This window comes from Haliotis cracherodii, unplaced genomic scaffold, assembly GCF_022045235.1.
Source record: "Haliotis cracherodii isolate W230 unplaced genomic scaffold, xgHalCrac1.p SCAF_6, whole genome shotgun sequence".
NCBI classification, from domain to species: domain Eukaryota; kingdom Metazoa; phylum Mollusca; class Gastropoda; order Lepetellida; family Haliotidae; genus Haliotis; species Haliotis cracherodii.
The window spans coordinates 15549206-15573236 of NW_027266319.1; the positions used below are offsets into that span (position 1 = coordinate 15549206).

The 24031-nt window shown below is 42.5% G+C and overlaps 2 protein-coding genes across 2 annotated transcripts; one reads left to right on the forward strand and one right to left on the reverse strand.

Moving 5' to 3' along the window:
- LOC139445085 (protein SSUH2 homolog) lies at positions 1–17045 on the reverse strand. The gene is made up of 12 exons (XM_071226168.1): positions 16744–17045; positions 8501–8745; positions 7669–7735; positions 7006–7135; positions 6270–6334; positions 5849–5972; positions 5263–5325; positions 4300–4403; positions 3851–3943; positions 3047–3149; positions 2492–2596; positions 1–1727 (listed from the first exon to the last, which is right to left on the reverse strand). The coding sequence occupies exons 1-12, from the start codon at positions 16755–16757 to the stop codon at positions 1581–1583; spliced, it is 1260 nt and encodes a 419-aa protein (XP_071082269.1). The 5' UTR covers positions 16758–17045; the 3' UTR covers positions 1–1580.
- A 2547-nt stretch (positions 17046–19592) lies between these two features.
- LOC139445084 (uncharacterized) lies at positions 19593–23568 on the forward strand. The gene is made up of 2 exons (XM_071226167.1): positions 19593–20469; positions 22397–23568. Exons 1-2 carry the CDS (start codon positions 19871–19873, stop codon positions 22557–22559), a joined length of 762 nt encoding a protein of 253 aa, XP_071082268.1. The 5' UTR covers positions 19593–19870; the 3' UTR covers positions 22560–23568.
- Positions 23569–24031: the final 463 nt, after the last annotated feature.

Below are 24031 nucleotides of genomic sequence, written 5' to 3' on the forward strand. Positions count from 1 at the left end.
ACGGGTAAAACAAGTATTTTATTGATCACATGGATGTATACATATTATAAAAAATATAATGCATTATTTAACGATTATGCAAAAACATGAGTAGTTGTATAGATTGAGTATTTTAGGCCAATTTACAGCAGAAGTCAGATGACTGGCGGCATGGGCCCTCTTGCACAAAGCAATCTTACCGCTAAGATGATCGTAACTCCCATACTTTAACACAGGCTTAAAATAGTCTTAGCGCTAAGATCGCTTTGTGCAAGTGGGCCCAGGTATACAAACTTAGCAAACTTCTGACACAATGAGTTCTTGTAAATAAAGTTGGAAACTAAACCAGTTTCCTTACAAATCATTTTTCTTACGAGGAAGCAGAAACTGTGCAAAGGTTGATAAGTTTATATATTACCTACTGTCACTGAACATTAACGTGAGTGTTGACGTGGATTGGAAATGTCGTTAATAAATGAATAAATAAAGGGATTACTAACTTCTAGCGTTCTTATACGCGAATTTGCTGTACTAACAAACAACTGTCACGAATGATAAGGCAAAATGTTCCTCTAATTAAATGCTGCTTCGGTACAAAAGAACTCGGGCCCCGTTACACAACACTACACTATCAGAGTGCTTCGGTTACCATACCAGTGCTAAGGCTGTGTACTGCCAGGGATCTTGTATTGCAATGTATAGCGATCCATAGTTCTGTGTTGTGATAAAGGGAGTCAATACTATGACAAATAGCAGTGCGCACTGGAATATCATTTGGATGAAATAAGCTGTACTAGGAATTTGAATTTATGTCAATAATAATGATACTTATTTGCGAATTTTCTCAACAAACCGAACCACTGTGATCGCATTGCAATACGTAGTGTTGACAGTTTGTATGATAGTCTACCTTGCAGTCTTCGTACCACTCACTAACACATACTCACACATACGCTAAAGACAGTCGTACGGCTAATCGCTTTGTGAAACGGGAACCAGGGCGTTTTTTTTTGTCGTGGCTGCTAACACATACTCGATGACATGAACTGTTAAACAGACATTGTGAACATTCCAAGATGTCTTCCTATGAATATAACAAACTAGAAGCTCATGGTATAAAACATTACATGAGTTAACAACAATGTTCATAAAAGATAGTTTCCCAAGCGTGTATGTGTGTATGTTATGCTAGATGTTGGTGCCGTGCGTGTCAAGAGGATGTTGGTCTGGCGTGTCTGTAGAGGATGTTGTTCTGGCGTGTCTCTAGAGGATGTTGTTCTGGCGTGTCTCTAGAAGATGTTGTTCTGGCGTGGTTCTAGAGGATGATGTTCTGGCGTGTCTCTAGAAGATGTTGTTCAGGCGTGTCTCTAGAGGATGTTGTTCTGGTGTGTCTCTAGAAGATGTTGTTCTGGCGTGTCTCTAAAAGATGTTGTTCTGGCGTGATTCTAGATGATGTTGGTCCGGTGCGTGTTCAGAGGATGTTGGTTTGGCTTTTGATTCGTGAAGATGTTGATGTGGTGTGTGTATCTAGATGACGTTAGTCTGGTGTTTCGCTAGATGATGTTGGTCTGGCGTCTCTAGAGGATGTTGGCCTGGCTTCTCTAGAGGATGGTGCAGCCCCAGCAGCAGGTCTGTGGGTATTTAGGGGCGAAAACCTTGTTCTCGAAACCATAGATGAAGAAGTCAGAATCCTTCTCCTTCCAGTTGAAGAAGGCCTGGGTGACGGGAACGATCCGTACTTGGTGGCGCTGCAACACAACAATCGGTGAATATATCTGGAATGTTTATTTTCAGTTGGTTTGAACGCCTTTTGACTGTCGTATAACTACAGGAACGGTTGAGTAGCCTTGTGATTACGGGGTTTGATTCCCCACATGAGTACAATGTATGAAGCCCAATTCAGGTGTCCCCCGCGTGACATTGCTGGAATATTGCTAAAAGCGGCGTAAAACAATACCCACCCACTCACTTATATTACTACATGATATTTCAAAGGGGGGGGGGGGGGCACTGAATCAGGACGTAGACACCTGACACTTTGGTGAAGCGCACACGAGCATCGTCATGGTACCGAGAAACCGAATATCATAATTCGGTTGAATCGAGGATTCTATCCAACGGATCTAATGGATTGTTTCTGGATTGTTACTGGATTGTTATTGGATTATTACTGGGTTGTTCTTGGACCATCACGAGATTGTTATTCTATTGTTACTGGGTTGTTATTTGATTGCTATTGGATTGTTTTTTGGAATTTTACTGGGTTGCTATAGGATTGTTATTGGGTTGTTACTGGGTTGTTATTTGCTTGTCATTGGATTGTTACTGGGTTGTTATTGGAGTGTTATTGGATTTTTACTGGGTTGTTATTGGATTTTTACTGGATTGTTATTGGATCATTACTGGGTTGTTATTGGATAGTTACCGGATACCTCTTTTGTGTTGAAGACACCATTTATTCCCAATGACGCATCCATGTCCCCATTACTCCCAGCTACTGGTTTGACCGTACCTGCATAAGCATACGCTCAGTTGGAAAGGCCCCTGCGTGAGACCCCACGATCCTCTTGGAGGCAGCGTTGATTTCCGGGTCAGGGAAGTGATTCACTGGAAACACCTTAAAATTTACAACGATTGAACGAATAAATATATGGAGCTATCTCATTCAAATAAATGCTTGTGGCATTTGAGCCTCGACACTTATCATGTAAAATGATAGGGGTATGTATGAATACATTCAGCCATCGATATAAACTGCGTTGGTTGAATTCGAATAATGGAAAATTATTGGTCATGGAACATATTTAATGAGACATGGTAACCTGGCAAGGGCCCAATCATTTAACAGGCTGGGGAGCTGGCATTGTTGTTGTTTTTATAAAAAAAAGGACTCGAAATCAACCGTATTTTATAAATACAAAATATTGTCCAGGTTTATTCTGGTAAAAAGATAAAACAATCCCCAACGCTCACCCCGTCCATGGGTCCCAATACACCATGATATCAAATCCCCCCCCCCCCCCCCATCCTTCACACACACACGCACACACACAACATAGCAGCATACCCTGGGAGCTGTCTCCTGGAAGGCCTGGTGGCCCGTCACCTCCCGGATCAGATGGTCTGGAAGCTCCGTCCTCTCCACGATGTGATCGTTCACATGGTTCACCCTGCAAGTGGTGGGTGAGTGAGTGAGTGAGTGAGTGAGTGAGTTGGGTTTAACGCAGTTTTAAACATTATTTCAGTCATATCATGTCACGACAGCCTAATGTGGAAATATTCTGTGTATTTAAATCACAGTGTAGAATATCAGTTGACAATATCTAGTATCCATAATATTAATATCCATAATAGTCAGCGTGCAGGAATCAAGGATAATATCTTTGCCCAAATGGTGTCAAGAAAGGTAACCTATCATGTGAATGAGGAAGTGATGCTCTTACCAGTATTTTTTGTTTGTTTGTTGTTTAACGCCGCACTCAGCAATATTCCAGCTATATGACGGTGGTCTGTAAATAATCGAGTCTGGACCAGACACTCCAGTGATTACTATCATGAGCATTGATCCACGCAATTGGGATCGATGACATGCATCAACCAACTCAGCGAGCCTGACCACCCGATCCCGTTAGTCGCCTTTTACGACAAGCATAGTCGCCTTTCACGGCAAGCATGGGTTGCTGGAGACCTATTCTACCCCGGATCTTCACGGGTCACCAGCCGGGAGGGAAGCCCGAAGTACTGTAGATATTTAGACGTTTACTACTTTGGGTAACCTCGAACAGGAACACGAATGTGGTGTATCAGTCCATGCAGCGAGCAAACTCCGCTCACCCCCCAAGTGACACCCAAGTTGATAATCAGCGCCTACCATAGTATTGTCAGCTTGATGTAGCACTTCAGTCTGGTTTTGCCGTCACACAGCGTGCACGTGATGCGTCCGCAACCATGGCAACGGTGACATCTGAATGACAAAGGAACTGCATATTCATTTGGAAAAAATGGTAAAAATTTCAGTTCACTGGGTGAAGAATTGGTTCAAATTTAGTTTCATTGGGTTCAAATTTCGGTCCCGTATGCACTACCCTGTCTCCACTCAGCATGTGATCCCTGTTGTGTGAAGCTTATGAAGTTATTCTGCTAATATTTCGGAGCAAACATGATAGAATGCCTGAAAACCCTATGTTGACCACCCTACAGCCGCGCCCCCCTTCCCGCCCCCCAAATAAGGAATAGAAAAAGAAAGAGAAATACAAACAACAACGACAACATAAAACAAACAAACAAAACACAGCAAAAAACACGCCACTCATCACTCACGTCCTCATCCCCCTGCCGTTGCAGCTCGTGCAGGAGCGGTCCACCCAGTCGCCGTCGATATACTGCCTCGAACACCCACGACCGTTACAAAACGTGCACTGTTCCTGTAACGACATCAACCACGGTGACAGTTAGTACAATTTAATAACGACATCAACCACGGGGACAGTTTCTACAGTTCAACAACGACATCAACTTCGGGGATAGTTACTACAGTTCAATAACGACATCAACCACGGGGACAGTTACTACAGTTCAATAAAGACATCAACCACGGGGACAGTTACTACAGTTTAAGAACGACAACAACCACGGGGACAGTTACTACAGTTTAATAACGACATCAACCACGGGGACAGTTACTACAGTTCAACAACGACATCAACCACGGGGACAGTTACTACAGTTCAATAAAGACATCAACCACGGGGACAGTTACTACAGTTTAAGAACGACATCAACCACGGGGATAGTTACTACAGGTTCATGACGACATCGACCACGGGACAGTTACTACAGTTCAATAAAGACATCAACCACGAGGATAGTTACTACAGTTCAATAAAGACATCAACCACGGGGATAGTTACTACAGTTCAACAACGACATCAACCACGGGGATAGTTAGTACAGTTCAACAACGACATCAACCACGGGGACAGTTACTACAGTTCAACAACGACATCAACCACGGGGACAGTGGCTAACCAGTGTTTGGAAGCGCGAACCATGATAGTACACGTACGAAGATGATAGGGGTCCAGGCCTATTGCCTGTATCTAGCTAACAACTATACCTAACTAAACTCAAACTTTAAAAATTAAGATTTTAATATAATATCTCTTGGTTTTTAACAGGAAGAAGACCAGAGTATCTCTTCATTCATTAAATAAATCTAAATGCTAAACTAGCTTGACATATCATGGCTGTGTTGTATTTCAAGGTCTGAATGGGACAACCTACCCTCCCTAAACCGAAACATTTGTTGCACTGGATCCAACCGGATGCACAGCAGTTGTGGCAGGCCTGCAAGAAGACGGTAAGAAGAGTCACATAACACGGAGAGACGAGGTGCGGGTGTATGTAATATGCTGCTACCCCTGTGTGTAAATCTGGAGGTGTGTTTACAGATCCTCTGCAGTACCCCTTCGCTTACTGTATATAACCCACGAAGAATCATTTACATAATTGTCTCCTTATAATTCCTGTCGTGAAATCCAAGGATTTATTGCCTGTCGTCATGTCTGGATTTGGAACTCACCTGGCCATGAAGAACACAAGCTTCGAAAGTAATTTTTATGAATATTTCATGTGCATTTTAGTACATTCTGTTAGATGTGGAATCGTCACATTTAGTGGAATTTCATATACTGATAAAATCGGTTCCTGTCTCAAATGACATGCCTTGATGTCGTATGGGGAACCTCCTCTTTACGTGACCTACGTTGACGGATGTTGTAGGGGTACCTCTTGTCCCAATGACCTACCCTGTGTGTGTGTGTGGGGGGGGGGGGGGGGGGGGGGGTGACCTTCTGTGCCAATGACCTACCTTGACGGATGCAGTGTGGGGTACCTCCAGGTCCATCTTGCCGTCCTGGAACATTGTGGGTCCGGGGCTGGGGGTTATGTCCCACGGCCCTGGGGCGGGGCCATTTGCCGGGGGTGTCAAGGATCTGACCTGTGGAAGGAAACGTGACGGTGATATATGTAATACTACCAAAGATCGACGAAGGAGAAATAGCAGACTGTGTACCCAACATATCAACCACGCTTGTGTTTGTCCTGCCATATTTGGTATAACGCGGCTTCTATCGATATGCCAGCAACATCCCAACGGTGACGCCAGTGGGGAACATCTTCACACATGCACATCACGAGCCAATGATTAACCAGCTTTGGCTCTTCACTGCCTGTATGAAACTTGCTTTGTATTCTAATCAGAGACTTCGGAACTGAAAATAACCTAGTACTCACCACAGAATGGCTCGAAGGCCCAGGCAGTGGATCGCGACTCACAGAATGTCTCCAGGGTGTACTGGAAGAGGAAACAGTCGAGTGAGTGAGTGAGTGAGTGAGTGAGTGAGTGAGTGAGTGTTTAATATTCATATTCCAGCTATACGACGGCGGTCTGTAAATAATCGAGTCTGGACCAGACAATCCAGTGATTGACATCATGAGCATCGGTACACGAAATTGGGGCACGATGTCGCCTTCTACGACAAGCATGGTATACTGAAGACCTATTCTACCCCGGATATTCACAGGTCTAGTGTGTGAGTGAGTGTGTGAGTGTTTTTTTATAAAGTAGCAACGTCAAAATAAATTTGCGAACAAACAAGTGATTGATGAGCTTTATGTTGTCATTGGAGGACACACGGTCAGTCAGGAACGACATGCGTGTCGTAGGCCCACGCCATCGCAATCACCCGATCCTTGATACGCCACCAAATCCCTTTATCAAACTTAACAGGCAAACTTGATTTTTCATCATTCCAGGTAATATAAGCACACAGGAGAGCGGAAGGTCCGGGAATCGATCCCCGGCCGCGTCATACCACAAGACGTTAAACAGATGGTACTTGTTGTTACCCTGTCTGGCGCTCGGCATTACGGGCTAAAACAATCACTGGTCGGCTCGGAGTCAGTATACTTGTGTCTGATTGGGGTATTATGTAGTATTTATAACATGCAAACAGAAGGTCGTACATGGAAGGCGTTGGTAGGCTGCAGCTGGGTGAACTTCATTGTCTCGGCAGCGCCCTTCCCGTAACAGCAGTGCTCCGCCACATACATCATCAGGGCCTCGCGAGCCTGGTCCTCGTTCACTACGTCCACCCTGAAGGAGAATCAGGTAATCAGTGAATATACCTCCACCCCGTGATCAACGAAACGACAGGAGCTGGTTCACCAACCAATTGCACCCTGAAGGAGTGAGTGAGTGAGTATAGTTTTACGCCGCCTTAGCAATATTCCAGCAATATCACGGCGGGTTCACCAGAAATTGGCTTCAAACATTAAAACTGGAAATCGAACCCGGGTCTTCGGCGTGACGATCGAACGCTTTAACCACTAGGCTACCCCACCGCCCCCTCCTTGAAGGAGAATCAGGTAGGTAGTATGTGTGGCAGTCTTGTCCAGCCCTGGTGCAAATAGGTCTCCATGTTGACCACCAAATGGGCACCATATTGACAACCGGAGTTGACTTTGACTTTGGTATATGATAAGGTCACCATTAATTTTGTGGGGGACTGGGATTTTTTCTGGGTTCTTTTTTTTTCAGGAAGAAATTTATTTTTAAAACAGTCCCAGTCACCCTCACAACCACACCGAGAATATCACGTGACCGGTTCCAACTAGGCGAGGACCTACCCCTTGATCTCCGGTCTCTCTGTTGGGGGTTGCACAGACTCGTCATACGACGGTGGAGGGAGACAATCTGGAACATGACAAGTTAGTTTTGATACCGCGTGTGTTCAACACCGTCATTTACATCATAAACAACGAGACCGCTTCCGTGATGAACCAAGTTCAAGGTATATTTGTCCTCCAGCCTTGCATGATGTGGCGGGAGTCCATTATAGTGAGCCGCCTCCGTGGTCTATATGGTAGAGCGTCCGCCTGGAGAGCGGAAGGTCCGGGGTTCGATCCCCGATCGCGTCATACCAAAAGACGTTTAAAGATGGTTCTTGTTGTTACCCTGTCTGGCGCTCGGCCTTAAGGGGCTAAAATAAGGACTGGTCGGCTCGGAGTCAGTATACTGTGTCTGAGTGGGGTATTCATGTTAAACTGCGGCATGATATTTGAGTGAGCTAGCACTACAAATCGGCATCAGTCCGGACTAGTACAAGCAGCCACACAAACACACACACGTACATGCACGTCGCTATATAAGTGCAATAATCTTGGACGCGACGTTAAACCCCATTTCATCTCACCTCATAAACAACGCTACATTGACCATGATTTCAACAATCATTTTGCAGGTCACAATTTCATGTGTCAAAATAATGTGACGAAGATATTCCAATTCCTATCAGCCCTTAAAATGTTCTTCTATTAATATTCTTCTTTTAAAAAAAGGTCAAACATACGTCTGAAAACCATTAGTTCCGGTATAAAGTGTGTTATTTCACTCAAAACATGGCGTTAATACATGTCAGCTAAATGTAGAATATGTTACTAAATACGTAATCAAACTTACTGTCTGAAAAGCCGACATTCTCGTATCCACCTACGTTGTCCATCTCATTGAGGGAGGGAGCGGATGGGGTTGGAGCTGCCTGTCCCCCGGGCAGTTTGCCAGCTTCACCCTTCGTCTCACTAGGATTCATCGCTCCGTAGTTAGCCGGTGCCCCAGGACCCTGGGGGTAGGGCTGACCCTGGGGTGGTGGTCCTTGGCCTGGTACCGCACCGACAGCACCCGCGGGGGGTGCGCCACCTGGGTATCTATAAGGAAAAAAATCATAACGTTTCATGGATTAAGTTTACGAAACGTTGTTTTGTTTTTGTATCGATATGGAAAGTTTATACTCTGTCAGACATCTCTGTTGCTCAGCATTCAAACTTGCCGAAATAGTATATCTCAATTTCCACGTGTGCCAGTCCATGTTTTGAAAAGACCTGTAAAACATAATTTACCAAATAAAATGAGCCGCCTCCGTGGTTTAGTGGTAGAGCGTCCGCCAGGAGAGCGGAAGGTCCGGAATTTGATCCCCGGCCGCAACATACCAACAGACGTTAAAAGATGGTACTTGTTGTTACCCTGTCCGGCGCTGGGCATTAAGGGGCTAAAACAAGGACTGGTCGGCGCGGAGTCAGTATACGGTGTCTGAGTGGGGTATTCATGTTAAACTGCGGCTAGGTATCTCAGAGAGTGAGTGAGTATGGCATTACGGCGCTTTTAGCAATATTACAACAATACCACGGCAGGGGGCACCAGAAATGGGCTTCACACATTGTACCGTCACATATTATCGGGAATCGAACCCGGGTCTTCGGCGTGACGAACGAACGCCTTAACCGCTGGACTACCCGACCGCCCCTGGTATCTCAGTGAGCTAGCACTATAAATCGGCATCAGTTCGGACTAGAACAAGCAACCACACACACACACACACACACACACGTGCATTCAAGTCGCTATATAAGTGCAATAATCTTGGACGCGACGTTAAACTCAATTTCACCTCACTTCACCCATTAAAGTGACTGACAGCGTCAACACACTACGCCTCGGGTGAGAAACTGCGTGACATGCATACATTCATCTCATGTTACGGTGTCTTTGAAGGGAAAAGGGTTAATTCATAAACTTGAATACCAGGATCACCACGTCACGGTCGAGCGCCAAAGAGGAAGTGTCCAACCTCATGTTAAAACATGGCTACTTTGTATTTGATCAGGCATTAACTATCTGCATTTTCAGTTAAACACCACCCAATTACGGAACTTCTCCACACACACACACACACACACACACACACACACACACACACACACACACAGAGTGAGTGAGTCAGTGAGATTTTACGCCGCTTTTAGCAATATTCCAGCAATATCACGGCTTCACACATTGTACCCATGTCGGGAATCGAACCCGGGTCTTCGGCGTGATGAACGAACGCTTTAACCACTAGGCTATCCGACCGCCCCCCACACACAGAGGCTAGCGAACATATAGTTTTAAAAGATTATGAAATTAACAACTAAATATTACCTTACTAATAGTTTATCTGTTCATAAAAGATGAAATATGTGTTTGTACGCTTTCCGTTCAAAGAAACGAACAGATAGAAATAAAATTACTGTTATCTTGATCACGGCTGTTGGCTCATAATAGGCCCATCAACATGTGCAAGCAAATGTTTAGCTGGTTGATAGATATGCTCGAGTTGGTCCTGTTTGAGTTGTACACTTGCCCCGGGACAGACTCCGCGCATGGGTACAATGTTCAAATAACACGACAGACATTTTCCTCCGCGATGTTAATAACAAGAGTGTTCAAGAAACGGCATCAAACACAACTCACTTAGGGAAATTTTAATCTTTGCCCCCTGCGTGTTCAGGAGATAAGATAGCATGGTCACCCGACTTTCTTATACTACTGATACACCCACCCAGCAATATTTTCAGCTAATCAGTTTATTAGTATACAGTAAACTACGGTTATAACGAACTCAAAGGGACTACTTATTTTAGTTCGTTATAACCGTAATTCGTTATAAGCATATATACAGTAAAACTACAGCAAATAGTCGGGACTAAAAAGTTAGTTCGTTATATCCGTTAGTTTGGTATAAGCGTGTTCGTTATAACCGTAGTTCACTGTATTTAGAAATATACCTGTTGAATCACTGTTGAATTTGATGGTAAAATACAGCCAATATTCATGTACGGCTCGGAACTTTCGGGAACCTTATATCGCCACAGTATTGAGAAAATTCATACAAAAATTTGTAAATTTGTTCCTGGCGTCGGCTACCGGTCATCAAACTAAGGCAATTTTAGCAGAACGCGGAAGGCCCCCGATAGATGTACACTATCAATGTAGAGTTTTCACATACTGGAAACGTTTGCTGAGACAACCAGATACACAAGCAGATATACGATACTCTACACGATGCTATTACAAGCTTAAGCGCCTTGATGACTTTGGGGTTGGTTCGTTGGTCGGTTTGTTGTTTAACGCCGCACCCAGCAATATTCCAGCTATATGACGGCGGTCTGTAAATAATCGAGTCTGGACCAGACAATACAGTGATTAATATCATGAGCACCGATCCACGCAACTGGGATCTGTGCCATGCATCAACCAAGTCAGCGAGCCTGACCACCCGATCCCGTTAGTCGCCTTTTACGACAAGCATGGGTTGCTGAAGTCCTATTCTACCCCGGATCTTCACGGGTCTGATGACTTTGGGGATATACACTGGGCCTCAGCTGTTAGAGTAATTCCTTTTTCGCATGGATTTGCATGCGTATGGATATCCAAGGATGTTGGAGATAAAATTATGTTCTTAACAAAGTTTAAACGACGATGTAAAGATATGTGTTGTCAAGGCTTGTTGGGTGTCAGATGTTCAAAATCGCTACATGCCCATTACATGTTAAAAATGTAAATAATACCAGAAATGTATTTAAAAACTATTCGATCTTTATCTTTACGCAGATGTTTAACGAAGTTCAGTGTGGTATACATACCCTCAATAAACAATTATACAGACACTCCAAAGATAATGTTTTAACATTGATGTGTCCTTACTGCAAATATTACCAAGAAGATGAATATCATGTGTTATTAATATGTCCAGTATATGAAGATATAGAATCAAATACCTGCCTAACTAATATACGTATCTATCACAAAGTAAATGTGTACAATTATGAACAGCAAAAATAGCCACATTCTTCTCAAACTTGCAGTTTTTGTTTATAAGATATTTGAAAGAAGGATGATACGTTGAATATTAATAAAACTGTGTACATCTATTCAGCTACACTATACAAGTGGTGCTCCACGACGAATGGTCCTTCAACAACATGTCAGCCCCATGGCCACATATACGGAATAAATATGTCTGTCTGTCTGATACACCCACAGGTTAAGGACGAAACTGTAGTGAGTGAGTGAGTTTTGTTTCATGACGCTTTAAACATTATACAAGTTGTATCACGGCGTGTTAGCTTAATGTGGGAGGGGAGCCCAAACTGATACGGGCGGGAGGACGTGCTAAGGACAAAAGGATGTGATATCAGTGCACCGACAATTTGATTTGGATGAGCTGCTGAAAACACGAAAGGACACGAAAGTGAAAGTGCGTGATGAGTATCAGTCACTAACAGCCCACACTCAGTGTAGGAGTGAGTGAGTGAGTTAATATTTAAAGTCACATCGGCAATATTTCAGCCATATAGTGACTATCTCAGTGTAGGAAACAGGTTAAATCAAAACAACCCATGATATTAACTCTTCGTCCTACATTGTCTTTAACAGTGAGTGAGTGAGTTACGCCGCTTTTAACAGTATATCGCTATATATTCCAGTTATATCGCGGCGTGTCAGTTTAATGTGGGAGGAAAGCCCGAAGTGATGCAGGTCTCAGACATTTACCACTTCGGTGAAACCCACGAGCACGGGTATGGTGCTGACAAACCTAGAAACATAATCGGGGCGAACCGGTATTCGAACCCACAATCATAGGTTTCTGGCGTGTCAAAGGGACGCAACTCTGCACGGCGAATCGCGGCGCCTCAGACGACTGGGCCACCCGTGCCCCCTGTCTTAAACAGATTGCGTGTAATAGCTTCAGGGATGTGTAGAAAGTATTTATTTATTATATCAAGCCTGGCTCTTGTATATGTTACTGTCAAAACGTAACACTTTTATTGGAATTTGTGAGTTGGTTAAACGCCCCTTTGAACTGTATTCCAGTTATATCACGGCGTGTCAGCTTAATGTGGGAGGAAAGCCCGAAGCGATGCAGGTTTCGGACGTTTACCACTTTGGTGAAACCCACGAGCACGGATATGGTGCTGACAAACCTAGACACATACTCGAGGTGACTCTGGATTCGATCCCGCGATCATAGGTTTCTGGCGTGTCCAAGGGACGCAACTCTGTTAGACGACTGGGCCACCTGTATCACCAATGTTTTTGGAGAATTGTATAACAAGTGATTTTAATTTCTGTAAATTATGTGTACTTTTATATCAGCATAATAGGATGTATTGAAATGTCTTTTACTTATTAGAGTGAGTGAGTGAGTGAGTATGGTTTTACGCCGCTTTTAGCAATATTCCAGCAATATCACAGCGGGGGACACCAGATATGGGCTTTACACATTGTACCCATGTCGGGAATCGAACACGGGTCTTTGGCGTGACGAGCGAACGCTTTAACCACTAGGCTACCCGACCGCCCCTTTACTTATTAGAGTGTATATTTTAGCGGCGCCTATACATTTTATGGTTCAATTATGTTGTATGATTTTGTATGTATGTTATTTTAATACTGCTTTACAGTCTCCCTTTTATTTTTAATGATTATATCATGTACTTTCTTTGGTAACGATTTGATGCGAGGTGACTTTAATAAACATTGCGTCTGCATGTCTCTATGTCAGATTGAAAGGAGTTGTTTCAAGTGTGGCTTGAGCATGTGGCTTCGAGGCTGAAAGTCGCTTTCAATAGTATTTCGGTTGTCACCGCGCATTGGAGACCGAAAATTTCATCGCTCACAGCTTAAGGACACAATTAATCGGTCTGAAAGCTGAGGTGAAATGGGTTTTAACTTCTATAGCGACGTACCTGTACGTGCGATTAGTCCCGACTTATGCTGGTTTTATAGATGTCATGCTGCAGTATAAGATGGGTGCCCAAATCAGGCACATTATACAAACTCCGAGATATCCTGTCCCTCTGTATGCTCTTAATGCCGATCACGGGGCAGGGTAACAACAAGTACCATCCTTTAACGTCTTTTGGTATGACATGGCCGGGGATCGAACAATCGACCTTCCCACGACCCCCACCCGCATAAAAAACAAAACAAAATAATTTGCTTTCTGATATTGTAGGATTATTGTTTGAAGTATTTTCGAGAAACTTTCTTTTTAATCCCATACCTAAGTGGCAGCAGTTATCGAGATACATAGATACCAATGCAGTGCATTATGTGCATGTATGTGTGTAGGATTGTTTTATTTAATATCTTCTGGACGTGGGTCTTGAAAATAATTTTCCGCCTGTGCTGATTAAATTTCGTTTGACCCGGTGCGAACGTTTGATCTATTTCCAAACAAAGACATTGTTGTAAGCCTTTGTGAATGAAACCGAACGAAAGATGCCCTTTGACGCCTGATAACATTACAAGGCCGACTGTAACATTGCTTGGTGTTGAATGCCGGGTAACTTGCTACGTCAGTGACGAGGAGGGCTGGAAGGCTGTCACACGCTTCGGGTGTCCAGATATCTGCCAGGTCCATCTGTGCAGCATGGTCTCCACTGCGCATGTCATATCACGTGATGTTGTGAAGTGTCAAAGCTTTGTCGCAGTTTGACACATGCACATGCACTATGGGATGTCATACAGTCATGCAGTCATAGGTGTGTGTGTGTCTGTGTGTGTGTGTGTGTGTGTGTGTGGTCAAAGCATTTACTTAGTAGACCAAGATTCGATTCCCTTTTGTGGCAGACAATTTTATTTTCAACAGTTTGAAGCATAATCTTTATCTGGGACAGTGTATTTTTTCGATAAAGTCCTAGCTATTCTGCGGCACGTATAATCCTACATCAGCATATTATACTGCGATATGTATAATCCTACATCAGCATGTTATACTGCGGTAGATATAATCCTACATCAGCATGTTATACTGCGGTATGTATAATCCTACAGCAGCATGTTATACTGCGGTAGATATAATCCTACATCAGCATGTTATACTGTGGTATATATAATCCTACATCAGCATGTTATACTGTGGTATGTATAATCCTACATCAGCATGTTATACTGCGGTATGTATAATCCTTCATCAGCATGTTATACTGCGGTAGATATAATCCTACATCAGCATGTTACACTGCGGTAGATATAATCCTACACAAGCATGTAATATTCCGGTAGATATAATCCTACATCAGCATGTTATACTGCGATATGTATAATCCTACATCAGCATGTTATACTGCGGTAGATATAATCCTACATCAGCATGTTATACTGCGGTATGTATAATCCTACAGCAGCATGTTATACTGCGGTAGATATAATCCTACATCAGCATGTTATACTGCGGTATATATAATCCTACATCAGCATGTTATACTGTGGTAGGTATAATCCTACATCAGCATGTTATACTGCGGTATGTATAATCCTTCATCAGCATGTTATACTGCGGTATGTATAATCCTACATCAGCGTGTTAAACTGCGGTAGATATAATCCTACACAAGCATGTTATATTCCTGTAGATATAATCCTACATCAGCATGTTATACTGCGGTAGATATAATCCTACATCAGCATGTCATATTGTGGTAGATATAATCCTATATCACCATGTTATACTGCGGTATATAGAATCCTACATCCGCTAGGTATACTGCGGTATCTGAAATCTTACATCATCATGTTATACTGCAGTAGATATAATCCTACATCAGCATGTTATACTGTGGTAGTTATAATCCTACATCAGCATGTTACACTGCGGTAGATATAATCCTACACAAGCATGTTATATTCCGGTAGATATAATCCTACATCAGCATGTTATACTGCGGTAGATATAATCCTACATCAGCATGTTACACTGCGGTAGATATAATCCTACACAAGCATGTAATATTCCGGTAGATATAATCCTACGTCAGCATGTTATATTGCGGTATATAGAATCCTACATCAGCATATTATACTGCGGCAGTTATAATCCTACATCAGCATGTTACACTGCGGTAGATATAATCCTACACAAGCATGTTATATTCCGGTAGATATAATCCTACATCAGCATGTTATACTGCGGTAGATATAATCCTACATCAGCATGTTACACTGCGGTAGATATAATCCTACACAAGCATGTAATATTCCGGTAGATATAATCCTACATCAGCATGTTATATTGCGGTATATAGAATCCTACATCAGCATGTTATACTGCGGTAGATATAATCGTATATCACCATGTTATACTGCGGTATATAGAATCCTACATCTGCTTGGTATACTGCGGTATCTGAAATCTTACATCATCATGTTATACTGTGGTAGGTATAATCCTACATCAGTATGTTATACTGTGGTTGATATATTCCTACATCAGCATGTTATACTGCAGTAGATATAATCCTACATCAGCATGTTATACTGCGGTAGATATAATCCTACATCAGCATGTTATACTGCGGTATGTATAATCCTACATCAGCATGTTATACTGCGGTAGATATAATCCTACATCAGCATGTTATACTCCGGTATATATGATTATATCTCATCATGTGGTACTGTGGACTACAAGCCCGATATATTGTGGTCTCTATCACGTCAACCCTGTGAGTAGGTAACCCTTATACCAGCTGTCAGCAGGTATGACACAGTATCCGTATGATAGTCGGTGGTTACCCTGTGGCATATCCTTTTAGTCATCAAGTTACACAGTTGTCACAATTACACTTTAGACACCACGTTTTGCGACGGTGTGTACAAATCATGTTTTATCAACTAGTTTGTGTAACGTATTGTATTACGGGGATGTCGACCCACGCCAATTATGTGTGTGAAAGAGACAAGAGGTTTTATCATGAAAATCCATTGTCTGAACGTCACGGTGTGACAACTACGACAACTACGACTTGACAAGGCAGGGCTGCCACACTATATGTCACCACATGTCACAAGGAATGTTCATTGTCTTATGGATAAATACTCACTGACTGGGATCCATTCTGGTTGGTTTCCGACCGACAACTGCTTAAGCAGGCATGGACCGTATATGAAAGGGGTGGGTTTTGCGCACGGCTCACTATGTTCAAGGAAGGAGACTTTGATCACTGATACTGACGTTGCTGGAAGTTGTGAAATATACTGTGTCAGTTTCCATTCAGAGATGCTGTACGGAGCCTGGACAAGCACGGTCTTGAGTAGGGGGCGTGTGTTGCCTGCACATGTGACGAGGAGAATTAGGTGAAATCCTGGTCCGCGAATGATACATTACTTCCCTCTTACACTTCAAAACGAGGCTCATATATATATATATTGTGTGTGTAACATTAATACTGACAAGGGTGTTAAAGGAGTAACTTCAGATCAAGCGCTGACAATATGTAGGTCACATTGACATGTACAGTCAACAGTCACGGGTGATGTGAATAGCATTGTGAGTAAGGAAATCTCACTCGTTCAAAATGTTTGTTTGCTGGTAGCGTCGGGATGAATTCCTTGGTAGCTGTGTTTAATGTCGCCTTAACCTTGCTGTTTCTGTTTCATGTCGGAAAAGATGTCATGATATACTTGTGCAATATACATGATGGAGTATCCCTTTAATGTCGAGTGGGACACGGAGTATCCCTGTTCAATGGCGGGAGAGACATGTGGTATCAATGTTTGTTGTCTGGTTACATACTGGAGCCTACCTTTAATGTCGGGCAAGACACGTGGCATCCCTGTTAAGTTTTGGGCTTGACACGCCCGGGCTATCCATGTTTACTGTCGGGTGAGACACGGGGTTTGCATCCCAGATAATATGACCCTAAAAGTGGATCTATCGATGACTGCAGACTGTAGAGTAAGGTTTACTATAAGTCCGTGCGTTTTTACAGGGGTCAGTGTGGTCCAGGTTAAAGAGGTTCCACTATAAGTTCACTTGATTTCACTGGAGTCGGTGTAGTCCGGATTAAAGAGGTTCCACTATAAGTCCACATGATTTCACTGGAGTCGATGTAGTCCGGGTTAAAGAGGTTCCACTATAAGTTTACTTGATTTCACTGGAATCGATGTAGCCCGGGTTAAAGAGGTTCCACAACAAGTCCGGTTGATTTCACTGGCGTCGGTGTAGTCCGGATTAAAGAAGTTCCACTATAAGACCACCTGATTTCACAGGAGTCGATGTAGCCCGAGTTCCACTATAAGTCCACTTGATTTCACTGGAGTCGGTGTAGTCCGGATTAAAGAGGTTCCACTATAAGTCCATATGATTTCACTGGAGTCGATGTAGTCCGGGTTAAGGAGGTTCCAATATCAGTCCACTTGATTTCACTGGAGTCGGTGTAGTCCGGATTAAAGAAGTTCCACCAAAAGTCCACTTGATTTCACTGGAGTCGGTGTAGTCCGTGTTAAAGGGGTTCCACTATAAGTACACTTGATTTCGTTGAGGCAGATTCAGTCTAGGTTAAAGAGGTTCCACTATAAGTACGGTTGATTCCATCGGTCAGTGTAGTCCGGATTAACGAGGTTCCATAATAAGTCTGGTGATTTCAGTTGAGGCTGAACATGGTTTGTCCAACTTGTATTTACCTGTATTTTTCCCTGCGAGCTTTATTTGATTAGATGTGAGTATTCATTGGAAGTTTCAGATGACAACGTTTTTGTTTATCACGATCTCACCCCTCCATCCGTTATAATGAACTTGCCCAGTATGAGCACGAAATACATCACTTATTCCACACGACTGTAACAGGATATTGTATATATAGTTTTTAGGAATACAGGGCATATTAATTACGACGTGAATATGGCGGTTTAACACCTGATGTGCTCACAGCTGTTACGACTCGCGTGTAGTTACAAATGCAGTGGTGTGTTTTATTTACCAAAGCTGTGGTCACAGTTATTTCCACATGGCAAATTACCTAATTATGGACAAGCAGTTCATCTCTGACATCAAAGTATTGAATTCAGGCGATCAACAGAGTAGCCGTTGTTTTTGCCGTTGTTGTTGTTGTTGTTGTTGTTGTTTCTCAATACGTGTTTGGTGTATAACGTTTAAGCCTTAAACATTACATGATTCTGTCCCGATAAAACATTTATAGCATTTGTTTGGGAACGTTTGATGCGATGGTGGCGGCGGTGGTAAATCCATTCCACTCATTCATTGATCAATCTACCCATCCCTGCATCCGTGCTTAAGTATGTACTTTTATTAAATCTGCATAATGAGGTGGGGGCACGGGTGGCCCAGTCGCCTAAGGCGACGCGATTTGCTGTGCAGAGTTGCGTCCCTTGGGCACGCCAGAAACCTATGATTGTGGGTTCGAATCCCGGTTCACCCCGATTATCAGCGCCATACCCATGCTCTTGGGTTTCACCGAACTGGTAAATGTCTGAGACCTGCATCAATTCGGGCTTTCCTCCCACATTAAGCTGACACGCCGCGATATAACTGGAATACTGTTAAAAGCGGCGTTAAACCCAACTCACTCACTCACTCATAATGAGGTCTTTTTATCTCAGCAAACATAACTCGATGTAGGTTTTATCTCTTTCCACGTGACACACCTGAGAGAACACAATGCATACAGTACACATACCTTATCCTGCATGCCAGAAGTACGTGACTAACACAAGTGGAAATTATTTGCTTACTGGAAATGTGATAGAGGCCCGCTAGGTCAGGCCTGCCCAGAACGTGAAAGCGGCATGGTTACAACAAATACGACACGGTTAGAATTGTGAAATACACAGCGTCAGACGCTGGTTTGATTTTGAAATGCAAAACCTATTGCGTAACTCACGCAGATTACGTGTATACCTGTGGCTGACTCGTCAGTGTTTGCTAGAAAACAGGCGCTTTCTCCCGGAGAAGTATATGTGGTTGGTAGGCGTAGCGTCGGGAATTGTATTGACTGGAAGACAACAGTGTTGACGAGGATAACATAATTCTGACACGTATGGATGACTGAGGATTCTTAGTAACATGAACATATGACAGTGTTCAACAGTAGTCCCCTGTATGATAACCAGAAATTTCCCAATCAGCGGTGATCAGTCATCAATATTTATACGTATAACGAACGGAGATCAATAATCAATCCTACTCATAGAACGAGAACTTGATCAACAATGCCGCGACATGGGCGCAGTCATGGACATGGACTCAGAAGTCACGGACATTTTGGCCACGGCGGCCATTTTGGTCATGGCGGCCATTTTGGTCATCGCAGCCATTTTGGCCATGGCAGCCATATTGGCCATACCAGCCTTTTTAGCAATGGTAACCGCATTGGTCACGGGTTCGGTCGTCATGGGCGATCTCACCTTTCTCCGGGAGAGATGTTGCTTCTAGATCAACTCAACAACCCACTGAATTCAACAAACATGATGATGAATGTGACAACTGCTTACCCGACAGGAAACTACTACGGAATTCTGGGAACTCCCGGAGGTGCCCGAGTTATGGTGTCGTCTGCTCCCGGGTCCAACGTCTCTACCCCTCAGTCTGTCGGGTCTTCGGTGGGTGTCTGGCCGCAGACGCCGCAAGGTGGTCAGGTCCTGCCTCAAGTCGGGTTTGAGGGGGTGCAGAACGAGCCGAGCGCCCCCTATATCAACCCAACTCCGTCTTATTCAAACGCCACTGTGGATTACCAGGTAGTATCAACAAATGGCACGCCCGAGGGACACTTGAAGCCATTAGGGATGGAAGATCAAGGGCAGAGTGACAGGTAGTGACACTGTTTCTAATTGTGAAGCTTTGTGTCTGCATGTTCAGTTCCGATACCGAGTGCATTATGTTTCCCCGCAACTGTCTGCAATATACCAGTGACATATATTATTGTATATGGCGGCGATCTGTAAGTAATCTAGTCTAGGCCAAGCTCCCAATGGTTAATCGCATGAGCAAAAGTCGGAGTACAGTGACCATACTCGATTATCCAGTGTCTCTCCATTCTATATCAGGAAACAAAAAAGCATACCGAATTTTTTTTATGTAATTGAAAAAAATAAAAACTCTTGTTAAATTTGACTATGTCTATTTAACTATAACTCTTTCCTGCAACAGTTTGTAAAAACAATTCTGTGAAATGTTTTAATAAAAAAATATCATAATGCCATATTTATTGATACATTTATTAATACTTCTTAATGAAGTAATAAAGAAACGATTTCTTCACAGACTTGGAATAATGGGTTTTTTACCACTCCCTTTAAGTAAGGAAGTAGAGCTGACCAAAATAATTATAGAGGTATCACTCTACTAGATATTATGGGGAAAATCGTAACATCAGTCTTTAATACAAGACTCACTCTTTAGTGTGAACTTTAAAATTGCATATCCAATTAACTGTTCGGTTTTAGAGAGGGTCTTTCCACCATTGATCATATATTTGTACTTCATTCACTGGCACGTAAATTTTAACGGAAAAGGTGGTAAATTTTATTGTTTTTTTATTGATCTTAAGAAAGCTTTTGATATGGTTGATAGGACAGGATTACTCTTTTTAGGCTTGACACAATGCATCCATAGAAATGTATTTAATGTACTTAAATGTATGTATAGCAACGTTAATCCTCTGGATGCCGAGTTTTTTTTCTGACGCACATTTTCCTAAGATCGGACAAGTGAAGGTTGTGCGAGAATTGCGCTCACGCGGCACTGGATCTACCTCTACCTATAAAATTACGCAGAGGTGGAGAATATTAAATTTCCCATTTGATGGTGTAAATTTAACTGTAAATAACAAACCGGTTTTTAAAAAAGACACTCCTAAGTGTTGTCCGAGAATTTATTCTGCGTTGAAAAACAGTAAATTTCTCCGCTTTTTATCGTACACCGATAATAGTACTGTGCGACAATTTTTTTTATTAAGAATCTTTACGGCGTTCGTGTTTTCGTTTTTTCCAAAACATCCGAAACGATTCTAGGGTTATCGGAGACGTTTTGGAATGATCATTGGTGATTTCATAAAAGACAGATACCCGTGATCACTAATACGCTATTTTTGAAATTCATTTCTCCGAGTAAATATCCGAAATTTAGATTTCAAAACATGCTGTAAATAACGCCGTGAGTGGTGATTTAGTAATGTGTAAAAAATGGCGACATTTACGATGTACCTAATTTTCAGAGGTCATGTTCAGTACTTTTGTTTGGCCTAAAGTGCCAGTGGATGATATCACAGAACAGGGAATTTTCCACCTTATTTAAAACTGTGAAGTGTATTTGTGTTGGTGATGTATTTTGAATGTTATTCGACTTCAAAGTGAGGGTTGTAGAGGAGGGACATATATGTCCCTGTGGCATCTAGGGGGTTAAAACAGGATTTATCTCGACCCTGGGTGCAATCTGACGAGATGCACGTTTTAGCGGATATTCCAGCACTGTGGTAGTGAACTGGTCCAGGCTGTATAACAATATATAATCAAACTCCCGTGAACATCCGGGTTCTATTTAGTCTACATCAACCCAGTTTCTTGTAAGAGGCTAATGGGATCGGGTGGTCAGGCGGGTGGCCAGGCTCGCGGACTTGGTTGATGCATGGCTTTGTATTCCAATCACTGGATTGTCCGGTCCAGGCTTACAGATCTACGTCATATGGATGGAATATTGCTGAGTGCGGCTTTAAACAAACCTAACTTTGTTTCTTTCAGTTCTAACGCCAAGGGTCAAGGTTACATTGACCACTTCCCCAAACCCGTGTCCACCTCGCGGGACTCCCTGGAATACATTCATGTTGCCCCACATATCAGATACCGCGATACATCGTCACGTGATGGGGACTTCCAGAGCAGAGGCTGTTGCGTCATATCCTGAGAGTATCATTGGCGGACGATCCTGTGTTTATCAAGGCAAGGATGACATCATGTCAACAAATACAATGTTGCCCTGTGACGTGAATTATATAAGGCTCACTACCCCATGCCACTCCATAGATATAGACTCCTGTGTTCAAATGTTTTAGTGCAACGGGTTACCTTGTCCAATTGACGGTATTGGAGGTATGCTTGGTCGGGCTTGTGTGCCCATAGACTCCACTGTGATGACATGGGAGGCCTGATGAACTGTGCCCAGCCTTCGCAGCAGTGTCCTTGGCCGCACAAGGGAAACAGAAGCCTATGTGTTTTTCAAATGGCGGATATGTTATTTCAGATGGTAACGTAACTTAAAGCAATATAATAGAACAATAAATTATTTGCACCGAAACAGACATACAATTCACACGTATCTAATACAGTTTAAGTATATGGCATTGCTTAAGTATAAGAATAAGTTTAAGTATAGAAGCACTGGCTGCGGTCATCAGTGTTTATTTAATTTGACGTATAAACATTTAATAGTTACAAACAAGTACACAGTTATGCATATACATATTTGTACACATATCAAAGGTACTTCTTTGTGCACAAGATAGACAATATGCCCCGTTAATATTTGAGATACAAAACGGGGACAAGCATGGATGGATGTCAAGCGTTATTCTGGAATATTCTGTGATGTTCAATACGATGTTCAATGTGACACTGGACTGGTCTGACAAAGTGTAGTAATGGTGGAAGCTGGTAAGACTATATACGTTGAGCGTCATCTCACATTTCATCTGACATTACATCAAGACCAAATTTTGTTTGAAGATCACTTTTCACTCTGGTGTTCACCTAGACTTTTCTCGGAAGCTTGACCACTGTTCTCGCGAGGTGATTATTATTCTTGTCATTGTCATTTCACTGCTCTCACATTTTATACTGCTATTGAAAATTGTACTACCACTCTATTGTGTACTGCTATTGTAATTGATTTGCAGTTATTTGTATTGATTTGTAAACCTAGATAATTTTTGAATATAATTGTTGATTGAATGCCATTTGTTGGTTGGTTGTTGGTTTCACACTCAATTCTTTTACGTACAGATTTTCCGGAAATATAACTGAGGGTCAAAAGTACACTGATTTTGGTTTTGTATTTAATTTAAATTGAAAGAACTGATGTTAGATTTGATAGTGTCTTTTTAACCGTCACTCATTCCAGCAAATTTTGTAAAAGGTAATCTGTGGTTGTGTAATTTGGTGTAAAAATAAATGCGTTCAATGAAGTCTGGGTAAGAAATGAATTTGATACCAGATGATCCTTACTATCTTTTTCAATTTTTATTTGAGTCACTTTGTCATATGACTGAAATAGTGAGTCATGTTTAACACATGGACTGTAACATAAACACCATGCCTTAATGTTGCGAAGTGATATCCTAAAATCTATGTGACCTTCATATAAATTATATAGGACTTAGG

What these genes read in the sequence shown, in the direction of transcription:
- LOC139445084 (XM_071226167.1), top strand. Translation starts at nt 19,871, where the DNA reads ATGCCGCGACATGGGCGCAGTCATGGACATGGACTCAGAAGTCACGGA. An exon ending in GATCAAGGGCAGAGTGACAG is followed by an intron (nt 20,470 to 22,396) that starts GTAGTGACACTG and finishes TGTTTCTTTCAG; the next exon opens with TTCTAACGCCAAGGGTCAAG.
- LOC139445085 (XM_071226168.1), bottom strand. An exon ending in AGCCTACCAACGCCTTCCAT is followed by an intron (nt 6,335 to 7,005) that starts GTACGACCTTCT and finishes TTCCTCTTCCAG; the next exon opens with TACACCCTGGAGACATTCTG. An exon ending in ATCAAGCTGACAATACTATG is followed by an intron (nt 3,150 to 3,850) that starts GTAGGCGCTGAT and finishes CACCACTTGCAG; the next exon opens with GGTGAACCATGTGAACGATC.